This window comes from Mirounga angustirostris, unplaced genomic scaffold, assembly GCF_029215605.1.
Source record: "Mirounga angustirostris isolate CCGP_5_RB_7025 unplaced genomic scaffold, mMirAng1.0.hap1 SCAF_10, whole genome shotgun sequence".
Taxonomy (NCBI): Eukaryota; Metazoa; Chordata; class Mammalia; order Carnivora; family Phocidae; genus Mirounga; species Mirounga angustirostris.
The window spans coordinates 111568418-111588069 of NW_026991718.1; the positions used below are offsets into that span (position 1 = coordinate 111568418).

The window sequence follows — 19652 nt, forward strand, 5'->3', positions numbered from 1 at the left end:
TCTGCATTCATTTTTTTACCAGTTTATACTCCAGGATATCTCCATATTCCCACTTCTAATTTTTTAATCATTGAGGCAGGGGCACAGACTATAGAGAGCCTGTAACTCAAATGTCATAAATTCCAATGGCAAGAAAAACAGCAACTATCCCCATTATAGAACTGAAAAGAAAACAGGTACTTGGAACTCTTCCTCAAATACTGCGATGGGACTTACTGTTGCAGTTTCTCGAGCTCCTCTGCCTCCTGATCCGCTGCACTTTTGCAGGTCACAGGCCTTGTGCGCTGTTTGGTTTGCAACACAGGAGTCTGTGGGTCTCTGGATATCTTGACCACAGCAGATTTGGAGGGTAACAGAGCTATAAAGCAAGACCAAGACATTCACCTAGCTCTCCGAGACCCTGTTTACTGTAGGTGCTGACTCGGCTAGGCAGCCCATGATGCCAAATCAGAGTGGCTGCTCTCCACACTCAGCTCATGTCAGCCAACCTGACAAACATGCAGCCCCTTCTCGCCAGTCACTCTTTATTGAGGAGTATGATAAAGGCTGTCTTTGGGTAAACTCTACTATCATTTTCTGAACTTAAAATCCATTTGTGTCTGATGGAGTCATCACTGCATAGGCATGTGCTGCCTTTCTATTGATAATGCCAACTATTTTGGTTGTTATTGACACATAAGATTGTTGCTTATTCCAGCTTTAAAATAAGGCCTTTCTAAAGATCAAGTATTAACTCCCAATTTTGTAAATTCTCTAAAAGCATCTATATCAAATCACCAAGAACACCTCTCACAGAAACTCAAATAGAGAAAGTAAAAAAAACTATGTCAAAGCATCAATCTTAAGACCTTCACTACCATTCATGGAAAACACTGATTCACCTGACCAGGGCAACCTTGTCAATTTTCATAATTATGTAGAATGAATCCTCTAATTTAGATCTGAACACATAATAGCAGGAGACAGAAACCAAATCTAGGGGCGCCTGGGTGGCTTAGCCATTAAGCGTCTGCCTTCAGCTCAGGTCATGATCCCAGCGTCCTGGGATCAAGCCCTGCATCGGGCTCCCTGCTCAGCCGGAAGCCTGCTTGTCCCTCTCCCACTCCCCCTGCTTGTACTCCTGCTCTTGCTATCTCTCTCTCTGTCAAATAAATAAATAAAATCTTCAAAAAAAACCAAAAAAACAAATCTATTTATTTTAGAAATAAGCCAGTCTTCAAGTATACATACAACCGTTATTTATAACTATATAAAGTTTTAAATAAAAATTGCAGAAAATACACCATACACAAAAATAAACTCAAAATGGATTAAGGATCTAAATGTCAGATCTGAAATCATAAAAATCCTAGAAGAGAGCACAGGCAGTAAGCAATTTCTCTGACATCGGCCACAGCAACATTTTTCTAGATCTGTCTCCTGAGGCAAGGAAATAGAAGCAAATATAAACTATTGGGACTATATCAAAATAAAAAGATTCAGCACAGCAAAGGAAACAACAAAACTAAAAGACAACCTATGAAAGGGAGAAGATATTTGTGAACAACATATCCAGTAAAGTGTTAGTATCCAAAATATATAAAGAACTTATACAATTCAACACCAAAAAACCCCCAATAATCTAATTTAAAAATGGGCATAAAAGGGGAGCCTGGGTGGCTCAGTTGTTAAGCGTCTGCCTTCAGCTCAGGTCATGTCCCAGGGTCCTGGGATCGAGCCCCACATCAGGCTCCCTGCTCAGCGGGAAGCCTGCTTCTCCCTCTCCCGCTCCCCCTGCTTGTGTTCTCTCTTTTGCTGTGTCTCTCTCTGTCAAATAAATAAAATCTTAAAAAAAAAAAAAAAAATGGGCAGAAGACACGAACAGACACTTCTCCAAAGAAGACATACAGATGGCCAACAGACACATGAAAAGATGCTCAACATTATTCATCATCAGGGAAATGCAAATCAAAACCACAATGAGAGGTCACCTCACACCTATCAGAATTGCTACAGCCAAAAACACGGGGGGGGGGGGGGTGCCTGGGTGGCTCAGTCATTAAGCGTCTGCCTTCGGCTCAGGTCATGATCCCAGAGTCCTGGGATGGAGCCCCACATCAGGCTCCCTGCTCAGCGGGAAGCCTGCTTCTCCCTCTCCCATTCCCCCTGCTTGTGTTTCCTCTCTCGCTGTGTCTCTCTGTCAAATAAATAAAATCTTTAAAAAAAACAAAACAAAACACAAGAGGGGGCACCTGGGTGGCTCAGTCAGTTCAGCGTCTGCCTTGAGCTCAGGTCATGATCCCAGAGTCCTGGGATTGAGCCCCACATCAGGCTCCCTGCTCAGCAGGGAGTCTGCTTGTCTCCCTCTCCCTCCATCCCTACCCCAGCTCATGTTCTCTCTCTCTACCTCTCTCTCTCTCAAATAAATAAATCTTAAAACAACAAAAACAACCCCCCCCCAAAAAAAAACAAACAAAAAACACATAAGAAACAAGTGCTGGTGAGGATGTGGAGAAAAAAGAACCTTTGCGCACTGTTGGTGGGAGTGCAAACTGATGCAGCCACTGTGGAAAACAGTATGGAGGTTCCTCAGAAAATTAAAAATAGAATTACCATATGATCCAGTAATTCCACTACTGGGTATTTACCCAAAGATACAAAAACACTAATTCAAAAAGATATGTGCACCCCTATGTTTACTGTAGCATTATTTACAGTAGCCAAATTATGGAAGCAGCCCAAGTGTCCATCAATAGATGAATGGATAAAGAAGACATAATATACATGTGTACACACACACACACACACACACACACACACACACTATGGGACATTACTCAGCCATACAAAAGAAGGAAATCTTGCCATTTGCAACAGCACAGCTGGACCTACAGTATCATGCTAAGCGAAATAAATCAGTCAGAGAAAGACAAATACCATAAGATTTCACTCATATGTGGAATTTAAAAAGCAAAACAAACAAAAGAAAAAAGAAACAAACCAAGAAACAGATTCTTAACTATAGAGAACAAACCGATGGTTACCAGAGGGGAGGTGGGTGGAGGGATGGGTGAAATCGGTGAAGGGGATTAAGAGTACACTTATCATGATGAGCACTGAGTAATGTAGAGAATTGTTGGCACACATGAAATTAATAAGACACCATATGTTAACTATACTGGAATTTAAATTTTTTTTTAAATTGCAGAAAATAATTTTTCTTTCTATTTACCAGGACCAAGATTCTAAAAGCAGGGCATATCAGACTCTAAAAGTCATATATTATTTGGAAAGTCATGTTTAATATTTAAATTTCTGTTAGAATAAAAAAAACCATTTCATTATTTTTCTAATCTAAAATTTGACAAATGACTATAAACCTGCCAGCATTTACATCCATTCCTCTCTCTTCCACCCTCCCTTCAAAGAACAAGCACTCCTCGTGAGCTAAGTATCCCTCCCCTACCTGCTCATGCAGGTATCAATCACTGGTTATCTCCTTTCTGCTCCGGATCTTCAACTGCTTTCACTGCCAGGGACTTCTCAGGACAAAGACATGTTCTACCTATCTCCCCGCTCTCTTGACTCTTATATGCCCCTCTACATTCATAGTACTTACCATAATTTGTAATGATCTATTTATCTTTCTCACTGAGTTAGAAACTTGCTATTGAGCCGAGTCCATTTTATTCACTGCTATACCCCCTACACCCAACAGTGCCTGGTTTGTAGTGGTAAAGTTTGTTGAATGGCTGAACAAAAGCACATACCCTGAATGAATGGAATGCTTTCATTTTCTATAGGTCACTAGCTGCACCATGACACTTTGACACATGGCGAAGGTATAATTCCTGGTCAATTACTGATCAGGAGGATCAAGGTGGTTGATGGGTCTAAGTAGACAGATAGCCGGGGTGGGGTGGGGGAGTTCAGAGATGCTCAATGGTACATTCGTTGTCTGCGTACAGGCACATGCCATACTTTAGTTCAAAAGCTAGGATTTCAACTAAAGGCAAATGTGTATAAGCAAAGGGAATTCTAGGGGAGGCTATAACATTGGTATGAAACTTACTATCATCCTTCTTGCTCCTCAAGTGATATCTGTTAGGGGTTCGTTTATGAAAGGCTTCCACCTGCTGTGCAAGGGGCACGTACGTAGAAGCTGTTTCATCAAATGTTCTTTTCTTTCCTTGGGACAGGTTGAAAGGCTTAATAATGGTGCATCCCTTAGTCACTCGGGCCTGTAAAGAAAGAAGTTATTCTCCCAATGAAGTGTTATGGAAGAGCTCAGATCTACCACAAGCTGCATATTCAGCACAGAGGATCAAAAGAAAAAAGGCCTGCGGTGAAGCCAAAATTATTATTCCTAAATTTGTCAGTCCCTGAGCAAGGGTTAAAACTAGTTCACTCCCATCTTTTAAAAAAGGGAGAAAGGATCTAGCACTTAACAAATTGTCTGCTCTGCAATAGTAAATAAGGTGATTTTTCCCAAGCATGTCAATGTTTTAAAGCCAGCAAGAACAAGTTTTCTGAGAATTAGAAGGAGAAAATAAAAGTTGCAAAGGTATTGCCCTCACCCCCAATCCCATTAAGAAAAAGCTGATTTGGGTTCTGGGTCTGGATCAGGCCAGGTAGCTGCCTGAATCAGAATCTCTGCAGACATCTTTCCCAAAACTAATAGGTGAAGAAGCCTAGTCCTTGGATGATTAACTTTCATAAAATTGATCTCTGATTGGAAACAAAACTCTTTAAGGATTGACATCTCAAAGGAAGAAGCATAACCCCAGGGTTTAAGACTGCAAAGGACTGATTTCAACAAGTGATGATGCGCACTGCAAATGCAAGTAGAAATTCTTAGTACTAGAATTTTCACTTAGGATTCTTACTGTTTCTATTAGATTTGAGTGGTCTGCCCCAACACCATTTTTCCCATAAGCCCTGTCATATATTGTACACAACTCTGTAAACACAAGACTTTTTTAAAGAATTTTGTAACAGCACAAACTGCAACAAGCTGGGACTTAAAGTTTGCCACACATAAGTCTATGTGCTTTATGTACATTCTCAACTCAGTTTCACAGCAACTTCATAAGATGCTTCCCAGAATAAATAATAGAGTGATTTCTCCAAGATCATATAGCAAACAGGGCAAAGTGAGGATTTAGATCTATCTTAACTCAAAAACATGCTTCTCTCAATTATATTATTAGAAGTAGTGACCAGAACTACTACACCTGAATCCTTGATGAATTAGTAACAAGAATATCCACTGAGCCCATCAACTTACAGGAGATGGAGGATGCTTTCGTAGTTCAGATGTAAAGTTCACTTCCTTATATTCCTCCTGATTCTTAGGATGTTGTTTGATTCGCTCATCTGTGCGGAAGTGGAAGTCAACTGATTTGGTTACCTGGCTCACTGATTTCTTCACCGGTTGCCCTGAGTGAGAAGCAGAGTAAAACACATAGGTAACACTAAGAATAGAGAATATCGGTAAATCTCCTTTATCCAGTCCTTTCAGTATTTCTATCACCATGGATCTAACTTTGTTCACTCTCTACACATCACCCAAAACTTGAAACAGTCCTCAGGGACACTACTATATGTACCTTATTCATTGAGTACTATCGGTTTGAGGACCTTTGATCAGATGCAAACTGCAAAGAGGTGGCACAAGGGGAGAAGAATCCCATCTCCCAGGTGTGGTCATAGCTCTGGAGACACACAGTAACTGGAATTCTTTTGACAGGAAAAGCTATGAATTGACTTAAAAAGCATACTTAACTAAACATGTCTAAGAGGGAAACCCTATAAACTCCAGGAGTGCTTTTTCGCAGGGCTTTATAGCTTTGACTCCACCAATAATAACTCTATTTAAGAGCAAAGCAGAACTCTGACCCCTTGGCTCCCTCAGTCCTACTCTTCCTCTGTAGCTACAACTGGATTTGCTCAGCTTTCTTTTCCTCTGTCTAGGATTAAAATGGGAAAACAACAACAAAAAACTGGCCTGCCCAATGGCTTTATCTTCTGTCTCAATCCTAATGCCTTCTTTTTCTAATACAAAGAAAAAGAATTAGGAAGAAAAAGGGGGGAGGAATTAATTTTACTTGAAGAAATGAGGGAAGGTCTCATGGAAAAAGGCCTCGAAAGATGGGTGTGAGTCCTATAATTAGAGGCAGAGAGCAACAGTGTGCTCTGAGAAAGGCCCGATGTATGTAATGCTTTTTTTTTTAAAGTAGTCTTTATGCCCAACTTGGGGCTTGAACTTATGACCCTGAGACCAAGAGTCACATGCTCTATTGACTGAGCCAGCCAGGGGCCCTGGTCCAATGTATATAAAACATTCTAGGGAATGGTCATTGGAATATAAAGGGTACCAGCTGTCCAATAAACACATCTTTTTCTACTGACTACTAACCAGGAAAGCCTTTTTCCCTTTTAGAGACTTCAAAAACCCTACCAAAATAATGAGAAGCACCCTTCATAAATCAGACTCAATGAGAGCCAAGCTAACCTATTCCGGCAAGAGCAAGTTTCTTGAATTCTTCATTCTTTTTCCGCATCTCCACCACCTCCTGTTGCATTTTCATTCTCTTCTCCAACTCTTGCTCCTCAGTACTTTTGAGAATCTTCTGCCTAAGGGGCAAATCAGTAAAGGAAATGAGAGAGGAGAGAAGAAAGAGGTTTGTGATTCAAAAGAGTCTAAAGGTATTACATAGATCAGATTTTTAACCTGTGATAAAATAACCATCAAAACCAAAAAGTATTATCTGATAAACTGATATTGACTTAATTAGGGAACACTACGAAAAAAAACCCAATTCACAATTTATACCAAAATATCGAAAATTTTTTTAAAAGATAGCTAAAATAGACTATAGAAGATACTACAAAAAACTCATAAATTTGACTATACAGTGATTAGCTTTTAGGCCACAAGAAAAAGTAAGATTAAAATACCAGCAGAATGGGGAAAATATTTACAAGAAATATGACAAAAGTCTATTATACATAAAATATACACTGTGATAAGAGAGGACAGACTTAGGAGGGAAACCAACCAGAGCTCAAAGCCTACCCTGACATTTCATTTTCTGCCTATGTGCTCTTGAGAAAACTATTTAATACCTCTGAGCCTCAGTTACCTCCACTGTAAAATGAAGAATACAAATATTTATCCTCACAGAATATTTGTGACTATTAAATCGGATATTTCCGAAGTACCTGACACATAGTAAAGGTTCAATTTAGAGTAGCCATTCTTAGCAATGAGACTATCACTAAGACCACTTTACAGATAAATAGAAAAGGAAACAGACAATTCCCCCAAGAGGAAATATGGAAAAGATGTTTACAATTACAGTAACACAATCCTATTAGCAATCAAGTAAAAATTAAAATAAGTTGATGCCATCAACATATCAATTAAATTTGAAACAATTTTAAATGTAAAAAAAACAAATTCAATGTGGATGAGAGTACAAAGAAATAAAAATATTCATCCAAAGCTGATGGCACTGTAAATTCATATACATTCATTTCAGAAATAAAATTGGTAGGGTGCCTGGGTGGCTCAGTCAGTTGGATCTCTGATTCTTGATTTCGGCTCAGCTCATGATATCAGGGTTGTGAGATCATGTCCTGCATCAGGCTCTCCCCCTCTTCCTCAGCCCCTCCCCCCCTAAAAATATATATGTATTAAAAAATAAAATTTTAAAAATTTAAAAAATTAAAAATAAATAAAAAATAAAATTAAAATTAAAAAAAGAAAGAAAATTGGCAATTAATATCAGTAGCCATAACACTAGTCATATCCTTTAATCAAGGAATTTTTCTTTCTTTAGCCCAAAGAGACTACTCAAAGAAAAGTCCCTGCCAATAAAGATGTTCACTGATTATTTGTAATAGTGAAAAATCGGGGGCGCCTGGGTGACTCAGTTGGTTAAGCGACTGCTTTCGGCTCAGATCATGATCCTGGAGTCCCTGGATCGAGTCCCGCATCGGGCTCCCTGCCGAGCAGGGAGCCTGCTTCTCCCTCTGACCCTCCCCTCTCTCATGTGCTCTCTCTCTCTCATTCTCTCTGTCTCAAATAAATAAATAAAATCTTAAAAAAAAAAAAAAAAAAGTGAAAAATAGGTAACTGCATTTTCAACAGGAAATGGTTAAATATAATTTGATAGACTATTAACTATTAAAAAAGGATAAATGTGAAGATTTTACAGTAGTACAGGAAAAAAAATGAAATACTCTCGTGGCAAGCAAGGAAAACAGAATCCGGGAGCCTGGGTGGCTCAGTTGGTTAAGCGACTGCCTTCGGCTCAGGTCATGATCCTGGAGTCCCGGGATCGAGTCCCGCATCGGGCTCCCTGCTCGGCAGGGAGTCTGCTTCTCCCTCTGACCCTCCTCCCTCTCATGCTGTCTGTCTCTCATTCTCTCTGTCTCAAATAAATAAATAAAATCTTTAAAAAAAAAACAAACAAACAGAATCCAAAGTTGCTTATATACTGATTATGAAAATATATTTTTTGCTTGAGTAAAGACCAGAAGGGAGCTTGGCAAAATGAAAACCGTTCAATTCAGGTAGTAAAAACCTTTACTAACTTTTTCCTTTTATATTTCTTTTAATTTGCCTTTCTTTAATATTCTTTTTAATTTAAATTCAATTAGCCAATATATAGTACATCATTAGTTTTTGGTGTAATGTTCAATGATTCATTAGTTGCGTATAACACCCAGTGCTCATCACATCACGTGCCCTCCTTAATGCCCATCACTCAGTTACCCCGTCCCCCCACCCACCTCCCTTTCCATAACCCTCAATTTGTTTCCCAGATTAATTTGCTTTAATAGTATATTTTTCTCAACTTTTAAGATGAGCATCTCCCAAGATATAAAACAATTCACCTCACCATGATTACAGCTTTATGAGTTTCCCAAGTTCCATGTGCTCCAGACTGCAGATATACCCACTTATAATTTTACTCTTTTGACTCTAAAGTTTAAATTCAGGAAAGAAGCATACCTCACAGGCTGTACACAAGACACAGTATATCTGCCCTTGGCTTTCTCTGGGGAAGACTCATATTTTTCCGAAGTATCTTGATGAGCACTGCCTTCTTCCTCTTCCTCTGGCTTCTTTTTATGGTTAGAACTTCAGTTCAAAAGGACAAAAAAAAAAAAAAAATACTCTAAATTCCCTAAAGCATACCCTGCTGTACTCTCCTCCCCAAATCTACCACATATGGCTTAAATTTTCTCATTCTTTAGGACAACAAGTATGTCTCAACCACAAGATTCTTCCAGTAGCACCATTAGATCATATGTACCAATGGATATAATGGGTAAACTTCAAGAACACACCAATAAAAGTCAAGGTGAGAATTGTCTGATGATGGTTCAGGAGGGTGGGGAGGGATTCCAACTGATCATTATCAGATGCACAAATGGCAGATAGCTAACCATCTTCCCAATATCTATTCTACTTTCTTTCTTATTAATAGAACTCCAATTTTGTTTGGGGCAGCAATGTCCAAAGGCAAAATTACTGTACTTGTTTCAACAGCCTCTCTTGCAACTAGGGAGAATCCAAGTGACACAATAGGGCAACTGAAGTATAAGCAGGGTTTCTGGAATATTTTTACTTTTGTGATATGGGTGCTGTCCCTTGTCCTTTGCCATGCCCTCCTTCTTCTCTTGAACATGGATGTGATACCTAGAAATATAGCAGCTACCTTGTGACAATGTGGCAACAAGCACAAGGAAGAAGCTGAGAAACACAGAGTTGCCATCTTGAGTAACAAAGCATGAAGAAAAGCTAACACAGAGATGTTGCCCTGGCATTGTTCAGTCACTGAACCAAAGCCAACAGCAAACCTCTGTGGAGCAAATAAATCACTTTTCTTTAAACTACTCTAGCGCAGGGGTGCCTGGGTGGCTCAGTCATCAAGTGTCTGCCTTCGGCTCAGGTCGTGATCCCAGGGTCCTGGGATCGAGCCCCGCATTGGGCTCCCTGCTCAGCGGGAAGGCTGCTTCTCCCTCTCCCACTCCCCCTGCTTGTGTTCCTTCTCTCGCTCTTGCTGTCTCTCTTTCAAATAAATAAATAAAATACTAAAAAAATAAAAATTAAAAAAAATAGACTACTCTAGCTGAATAGGCTATTACTTACAGCAAAATACATTCCTAACTAATAAAAATAAGAACAAGCACCATTGCTATTAACCATAGGAGCAAACAGGAGTAAACCCTATGCCAACTGACAGAAGCTGTAGCTACTTACACTTTCATTTTTTTGGAGGGTGGAATTTCATTGATGATTACAGGAGTAGCACATCTCTTGGCTTTCATTTTTACATGATGTTTTTCTTTCTGTTCCAAATCTTTCTGAGCAGAGAGTCTAGTAGATCTTCTATGATACAGGAATTGACAAAATTTATCTGAAATGAATCCATCTACTACAGATATGCAATTGTGCCCCACAAATGTGAACGTATGTCAAACTGCCAAGGGCTACAAAGAGTTTCATGGTATTATTTCCACTCTAAAAACTTAATCTCTTCTTGTCTTACTGATAGGTTTTGAAATTTCATCATAAAATGTTGGTACTAAAATGCAGCTTTTTTTTTTTTTAAGGTACTGGCAATCACCTAGTACAACTCCGTCCTTTTATTGGTAAAAGTCAAAAAAGATGAGGTGACTTGGCCCTGTTATATAGCTCATTGCTGTCAGACTTGACATTTGAGATCAGGTCTCCTGGTAACTGACTAAAGTGCTTATTTTTTCCTTTATTACTCCTTTTTGGTAAAATATAACACATACCAAAAAGAGTACAAAACAAAAATTAAGTTAAATGATTACAAAGTAAAGACTCATGAAATCACAACCCAGGCTAAGAAACAGAACACTGGCAGCACTACTATCCTGACTTGTTTTATAGTAATCATTACTTTTTCCTTATCGTTATGCCATTTAGCATGCATTCCATAAAAATGATACATAAGTTTAGAAAGAAAACAAAAAACAAAGAATAACAACAACAAAAAACCCCTTTAGATAATATAATCAGACTACTGCATGTATTTTTCTCTGTCTGGTTTGTTTCACTCAACATTATGTTTATGAGATTCAACCACCATGATTCATATAGCTTTAATTCACTGATTGTCCATGCTGTCTAACAGTCACTGTAGTAACGTACCACTATTTATCCAGTCTATTGCCAATTTTCACATATGTCTCTTGGTACACATGTACACACGTTGCTGTTGGGTATAAGTTGTAAGACTGTTAGGTCATAAGGACATTGGTTATATCAACTAAAGCTGTTTTCCAAAGTGACTGTACCAATCTATGCTTACCCTGGCAAATTTATATTATAGTCTGAATTGCTCTACACCCTCCTGAACACTTGATATTGTCAGATGACTTAATTTAGCTGGTATCTAGTAAAATCTCATTGTGGGTTTTTTTTTTTTTTTTAAAGATTTTACTTAGGGTGCCTGGGTGGCTCAGTTGGTTAAGCAACTGCCTTCGGCTCAGGTCATGATCCTGGAGTCCCTGGATCGAGTCCCACATCGGGCTCCCTGCTCGGCGGGGAGTCTGCTTCTCCCTCTGACCCTCCCCCCTCTTGTGTGTTCGCTCTCTCTCATTCTCTCTCTCTCAAATAAATAAGTAAAATCTTTAAAAAAAAAAAAAGATTTTACTTATTTATTTGACAGAGAGAGAGAGCGCAAGTGAGCAAGAGCAGGGGGGGAGGAGCAAGGGGAGAGGGAGAAGCAAGCTCCCCACTGAGCAAGGAGCCCGATGCGGGGCTCGATCCCAGGACCCCAGGATCATGACCTGAGCCAAAGGCAGACACTTAACTGACTGAGCCACCCAGGCGCCCCTCACTGTGGTTTTAATTTGCTTTTCTCTGATTACCAGTGAGATAGAGCAACTTTTCACATGTTTACTGGACATTTGGATATCCTCTTTGATAAGGTGTTAGTTCAGGTCTCTTATTTGTTTTCCACTGGGTCGTCAATCCTTTCCTGATTAGTAGGAATTCTTTATATATAATGAATATAAGCCCTTTGTAGGTTTTATGTGTCACAAGTATCTTCTCCCACTTTGGGGGTTGGCTTTTTACTTTCTTTATGGTATCATTTGATTAGATAAATGTCTCAAATACATCAATAGCCCTCACCATTATGGTCAGTGCTTTTCTGTGTTCTATTAAAAAAAAAAAAAAATCTTCCCTATTCCAAGGTCATAAAGATATTCACCTATATTTCCTTATATGAGCGTTAGCTTTCATATTTAGATCTACAATTCCACATAGAATTGACTGTTTTAGGGTGCCTGGCTGACTCAGTCAGGAACATGAAACTCTTGATCTCAGGGTTGTGGGTTCAGGCCTCATGTTGGATGTAGAGTTTAAAGAAATAAATAAACTTAAAAAAAAAAGAAAGAAAGAATTGACGTTTATATGGAGTGAGGTAGGGACCAAGTTTCATTCTGTTCTATCTGGATGTCCACTAGCCAAGCATTGTTTATTAAAGGAGGGGAGAGAGCACTGTTTCCCACAGATCTGTGGTACTACCTTTGTCATAAATCATGTCCATATATGGGAAGGTGAATTTCTATTTGATTCCACTGGTCTCATTAATCCTTGAGTATTACCATAAAGCTTTAATTATTGCAGCTTCATAATAATATGCCTTTCTATGTACCAAACACTTCAAAAGTATCTGGCTATTCTTAGACCTTTGCATTTCTCAATAAATTTTAGCATCAATTTATCAATGTCCAAAGTGAAAACCATTGGGTTTTTTATGGATATTGCATTAAATCTCTAGATCAGTTAGGGAGTATTGACATCTTTACAATACTGAGTCTCCCAACCATAAATATGGTATGCCCTGCCATTTAGTTAGATCTTGTTTAATTTCTCTCAACATTTTCTTTATAAAAGTCCCAAACACGGTATGGGCGCCTGGGTGGCTCAGTCATTAAGCATCTGCCTTCAGCTCGGGTCATAATCCCAGGATCCTGAGATCGAGCCCCACATCGGGCTCCCTGCTCAGCGGGAAGCCTGCTTCTCCCTCTCCCACTCCCTCTGTTTGTCTTCCCTCTCTCACTGTGTCTCTGTCAAATAAATAAATAAAATCTTAAAAAAAAAAAAAAAGTCCTAAACACTGTAAAGACATTATTACATATTCAGACTTTTATGCTATTGCATAGAGTAACAATTTTTAAATCTTTATTATGGAGAATATCAAGCATATTTTAAAAATAAAAAGAATAATATAGTAAACTACTAATTACTCATTTAGTTTCAGAAATTATCTACTCATAGCCAATCATGTATCAGTTTTCCCTCCATCCACTCTTCTGGATTTTGAAGCAAATCCTAACTAAATGTCTATCTTTCATCTGCAAATATTTCATATTAATAATCTCTAAAAGAAATTACATGTTAAAAAATACATGGAGGGGCGCCTGGGTGGTTCAGCCAGTTAAGCATCTGCCTTCTGCTCAGGTCATGATCTCAGGATCCTGGGATCGAGCCCCATATTGAGCTCCCTGCTCAGCGGCGAGTCTGCTTCTCCCTCTTCCTCTGTGACCTCTCTCACTCTCACTCAAATAAATAAAAATCATATAAAAAAAATACATGGAGTAATAAAGAGCAAATTTATTCAATTAAGGAATGAAGTAACGGATGTACTGAATGAGTAATAAAGAGTACATATTACAAAACACAGACAAAACACAAAACTACAACTATTTGAAGGCACTGGAAAGTGACCAAAAGCAGGCAGAAAACAGAGGAACATTTATCCATGAAAAACAGCAACTGCAAAGGGTAAGAATTATGAGTTAGTAGCTTTTTAGCCTGAGATACTCCCCAAACATAGCACCTCCAATAGCAGAAAATTCCAGTCTCACTGGCTAGAGATAACAGAAGATAGAATTCAAGGCCAGTATAACAGCTGGAAATTCAGAGGAAAATCCTGAAAGTAAAAGAGTTACAGAAAAGATTTCACTCAAAATCTGACCAAAAACTCTGTACAATTCCTGCCTGATGGCTAAACCATTAGAGAAAACCCAGGGGGTCCAGCAAAAAGGCAAGCAGAAACTGGTGAGGTGTCCACACTTAAAAGACATAACTGCCTAGATAAGACTGGTGAGTTTGCTGCTTTTTTTTTTTTTTTTTAAGATTTTATTTATTTATTTGAGAGAGAGAGCACAAGAGGGGGGAGTGGGAGAGGGAGAAGCAAACTCCCTGCTGAGCAGGTAGCCCAATGCGGGACTCGATCCTGGGACTCCAGGATCATGACCTGAGCCGAAGGTAGTCGCTTAACCAACTGAGCCACCCAGGCGCCCGCTGCTTTTTTTATTAAGTGTATTCCCCACTGTGTATATAGTAGGATAGCACAAAGCTAACATCTTACTAGCCTGAAGTGTCAGTAGACAAACATCAGAGCTGGCGAGAGGGCTGAAAATTTAGAGGCAAAACCCCAGAAGTAAGAGAGCCACAGAGAGGATGAACACTTAAACCTGAGTATAAACTCAAAGTCTTGGCTGACCTCTAACCTTTGTAGACCCAGGGGAGACCGCAGGGAGCCAGACTAAAAAAGCTATGTATGCAAATACATGAATAGCCAATAATCACATGAAAATGTGGATCAACATCATTAGTCATCAGAAAAATGCAAATTAAAAACAATGAAATATCATTGAAAAGTCTGACAATACCAAAAGTTGGCTAGGTTATGGAACAACTGAAACTCTCACATATTGCTAGTGGGAATATAAATGGTACGGTCACTTTGGAAAACATTCTGGCTATTTCTTATAAACGTACATTTAACATTATGGTCCAGCAATTGCACTCCTAAGTATTTACCCAAGAGAAATACATGTCCTCAACTACTCATAGCAGCTTTCTATAGCCCCAAACTGGAAACAACCCAAATGTCCATCATCTGTTGAATGGATAAATAAATCGTGGCATATCCACTCAACAGAACTTATCAGCAATAAAAAGGAACAAACTACCAATACATGCAATGACATGGATAATCTCAAAAACACATGGTAAATGAAAGCAGTCAGATATAAAAGAGTACATATAATTCCATTTATAAAAATATCTGAAGGCGCCTGGGTGGCTCAGTCATTAAGTGTCTGCCTTCGGCTCAGGTCATGATCCCAGGGTCCTGGGATCGAGCCTCACATCGGGCTCCCTTCTCCGGGGGACTCTCCTTCTGCCTCTGGCCCTCCCCCCTCTCATGCTCTCTCTCCTTCTCAAATTAATTAATTAAAAAAATATCTAGAGCAGGACAAATTAATCAATGGTGACAGGAATTGGAACAGTGGTTGCCTCTGGGTGGGAGGTGAGAGAGTGAGAAGGCAGAAGCAGCAGTACAGATGGACTATAAAGGGGTAGGAATGAGAGAACTTTCTGAAGTGTTGGAAATGTTCTATATATTTTGATTGTCAGATTATGGTTGCATGCTGGTATGTATTTGTCAAAACTAATCAGACCATACACTCAAGATCTGTACATTTTACTATATGCAAATTATTACCCAGCAAAATTAGTTAATTTTTAAAAATGAACTGGGAATCATAAAAATTAGAAAGAAAGAAGGCAAAGCACATAAATACAGAACCATTTCGGACCATTACTTAAATTCAACATACAGTAATGTTATAAAGTCAAGAGAAGAATTGCTGGGTGTCTTTAGGGAGAAATGGCTAAGGGATGAGATACCAAAAATTAAAACATATATTTGTGGTAAAGCAACACCTCCATGGAAAAATTATTGATACACTAAGGCCTTATTGACTCTTAACTATTCTGTGTCAAAGAAGTTTTGGCCGGGGCGCCTGGGTGGCTCAGGCGTTAGGCGTCTGCCTTCGGCTCGGGTCGTGATCTCAGGGTCCTGGGATTGAGGCCCGCATCGGGCTCCCTGCTCGGCGGGAAGCCTGCTTCTCCCTCTCCCACTCCCCCTGCTTGTGTTCCCTCTCTCGCTGTCTCTCTCTTTCAAATGAATAAATAAATAAAATCTTTTAAAAAAAATAAAGTTTTGGCCATCTTTTAGACTATCTATTGAAACCATGTGAAAATAAAATAGTAGGGAATTTGTATGACTCTATACCTTTCTATCCCAGCTGCCATTCCTTTCCAGATTAGGCAACTCTGGACCAGATAAATCTGAGATCTGAGATTAACGGCATTAATGTTTTACCTCTTATTATGCATTTTCATAATGCAGTATCATTTACGAAGTACTGTCACATACCATCTTATTTGGCCCTTTCTGACAAGAAGCCTGAGGGATTTGGTTATTCTCAGTAAACTGAGATTTTGAGTGGTAGAGGTACTTGCCTTAAAAATAAAACAAAACAAAAAACCATTCAGGTCTTCTAACTCTGAGAGCAGCTGGATTCCTGTCACACCATCACTTCCAAAAAGCATTCAGAATTCAGTCAGGATGAAAGACAATTTTAGCAATCATACACAAAATGGAGAAGTGAAGACACTAACACTTTCCTGAATTCTGAAGAAATCTATAGGACACTGGATCCCTTTTCTGTAGGCCTCATTCACAATCTAAACATGGAACAGAAACCACAGAATCAACCAGTAGTAATCTCTTAAGACTCTTATGATATATAGTTGGTTCAGATTTCACAGAATTCTTTGATTAAAACGGGCTTCTTTACTCGGGGCACCTAGGTGGCTCAGTCAGATTCCAACTCTTGATTTTGGCTCAGGTCATGATCTCATGGTGTGAGATCGAGTCCCACGTCTGGCTCCACGCTCACCGTGGAGTCTGCTTGAGATCCTCTCCCTCTGCCTCTTCCCCCACTCACATGCTCACTCTCTTTCTCAAATAAATAAATAAATAAATAAATAAATAAATAAATAAATAAATAAAATCTTTTAAAAAATAATAAAAACATAAATTTAAAAAAATAATAAAATGGGCTTCTTTATCAAAAAAGATTAGGATAAGCTTGTATGACACTATCCTCAAAAGGCAATACCCTTATGCCAACATGAAGCTTTGCAAAGGGTAATTTTATCACTTCTGAGCAACAATACATATTATTATCTGTATATATATATGTATGTGTGTGTGTGTGTATATATATATATAAAATAACAAAGCCCCAGATACATGAAGGAAAAACTGAAAAAATTAAAGGGAGAAATAGACAATTTAACAATATAGTTGAACATTTCAATATCCCCATTTTTAATAATGGATAGTACACTTAGAAGATCAATAAGGAAATGGAAGACTTGAGCAACACTATCAACCACTATCCAACTCCTGATTTCAATCAGGTTATGATCTCAGGGTTGTGAGATTGAGCTCTGCATCAGGCTCCGTGCTGGGCATGGAGCCTACTTAAGATTCTCTCTCTGCCCCACACCCCACACTCACTCCCTCTCTTTAAAAAAAAAAAAAAGATACTGATACAAATACAACATTCAAAGAGATTAAATGTTTTAAGATCACAGTGCCAAGATTGCAGCTTAACCCACCCATCCATCCATCCATACATTCATTCATCAAGTATTTATTCAGCTTCTGCTCCTGCCAGACACTGTTAGACACAGTAAGAATACATAATGCTTGCCCTTATGAAATTGACTTACAACCTATAAACAGGAAAAAAAATATCTGTCATATATCCACACAAGTAAACTGCAACCCATATTGAAGGTGCAAACAGCAAGGGCTCTGGAACCAAACTGATCAGTCTGAAATCTGGCTCTGATATAAATTTTAAGCAACTTAGTACCTCTAAGTCCTTATCAATAAATTAAGCATACTATCTACAACTCATAAATGTTATGAAGATTAAATGAGGTAATATAAAGAGTCTAATATAGTATGGGACACATAGTAGGTACTCTGACAATAATTATTCTTTGAACACCATTAATATAACCACCACTTTGAGCCCTGAAACAGTCTTACCTCTGAGGCTGCACTGGAGTATTTTTTGAGGTGGTTCCCTTGACTTCCAGGGAAGAACAAGCATTTGATGGAATGGACTGTTCCACCAGATTTTCTTTTTCTGCCTCTTTGTAATAAGTGTTGTCAACTGTGGGAGAGCAAAAACTAGTCAGCACTCAAATCCCAAGGAAAAAGTTGGAGAGACCTATCTATACATACATATCTATGTGTGTGTGTATCCCTTCTAAGCAGTGGAACCATTAGTTCCAGTGACATCTTATACAGAAGACCAATTTATAAAATCTACTTTGGTTGAAGCAGAAATGTAGGATCCAAGGCCTATCTGCCAGCCTAAGTCACCACCTTAGAAAAAAGCATCTCTGACATTTAATGCTGATACAATCATATTATCTGGCATTATGGGTATAATCGCCAGCTTTTCTCCCCTCCAGAAATTGAAAACACTAAGAGTTAAAAGATGTAGCATTTGAGAAAGGGGAAATAGGGGTGGGAAGGGAAAGGAGATATTTTATCATAAAGTATTCTGATGTTACCATGGCCATCATGGAACAGAAACAAAAAAGTACTATAAGAATAAGGAGAAAAGGGGTGCCTGGGTGGCTCAGTTGTTAAGCATCTGCCTTCAGCTCAGGTCATGATCCCAGGGTCCTGGGATCGAGCCCCGCATCGGGCTCCCTGCTCCGTGGGAAGCCTGCTTCTCCCTCTCCCACTCCCCCTGCTTGTGTTCCCTCTCTCGCTGTATCTCTCTCTGTCAAATAAATAAAATCTTAAAAAAAAAAAAAAAAAAGAATAAGGAGAAAAAAAAAATAAGAAGAAAGAACAATCAAGTAAAGGCTTCATGAAAGAAATAGCATTTGCTGGTATAGCTTATGAACTGAGCCTTCATAAAAGAAAAAAAAATCCAACCAAATAAATGGAAGAAAAGTCAGGCTATGAAAACACATTTCATGCATTATTTATTCCAGAAAACAATCATTTGGCTCATTCCCTAAAGAAATTTTTTTCTGGAGGGGAGAAAAAGAAACAAAAAAAAATGATATTGTATTATGTCAAGGCTACAATAGAGGCACTTACCCCATTTAAAAGCAGAAATGATTACATTTTTAAAAATTTAATATAAAAATTTTACAGGGCACCTGACAGGCTCAGTCAGTAGGGAATATGACTCTTGATCTCAGGGTTGTAAGTTTAGGCCCCATGTTGGGTGTAGAGATTACTTAAAAATAAAATCTTAAAAAATATATATATTATAAACTGTCTACAAAAAATGCACTTAAAATATAAAGACACATCATGCTAGCACTAATCAAAAGAAAGCTGGAATGGATATATTAACATCAGACAATGCAGATTTCAGAGCAAAGAATATCATCAGAGATAAAGATGACCATTTCAAAATGATAAAATGGTCAATTCCTCAAGATGCCACAACAACCTAAATAGTTATGTACCTAATAACAGAGCTTCAAAATACACAAAGCAAAAAGTATAAGAAATAGATAAAACCATAAGTATAACCTGAAATTTCAATCACTCCCTCTAATTCATGGAACAAATTGACAGAAAAATCATAAGAATATAATAGTCATAAATAACATGAGCAAATGTGTATGGCTGTATTCCAATAAAACTTCATTAACAAAAATATGTTGCAGTCAACTCATCAAGAGGACATAACAATTACAAACACACATA

The 19652-nt window shown here is 38.5% G+C and overlaps 1 protein-coding gene across 6 annotated transcripts in view; it reads right to left on the minus strand.

Moving 5' to 3' along the window:
* TPX2 (TPX2 microtubule nucleation factor) overlaps nt 1-19652 on the minus strand; it is a 57422-nt gene that overhangs the window by 19303 nt on the left and 18467 nt on the right. For all 6 annotated transcript variants that reach the window (XM_045885564.2, XM_064572968.1, XM_045885563.2 and 3 more), the window contains 7 exons: nt 17958-18084; nt 10256-10384; nt 9002-9130; nt 6494-6615; nt 5267-5418; nt 4052-4220; nt 217-358 (listed from right to left, as the gene is read on the minus strand). In XM_045885564.2, the coding sequence (XP_045741520.1) occupies nt 217-358; nt 4052-4220; nt 5267-5418; nt 6494-6615; nt 9002-9130; nt 10256-10384; nt 17958-18084 (970 nt within the window). The remainder of the gene's footprint in view (nt 1-216; nt 359-4051; nt 4221-5266; nt 5419-6493; nt 6616-9001; nt 9131-10255; nt 10385-17957; nt 18085-19652) is intronic.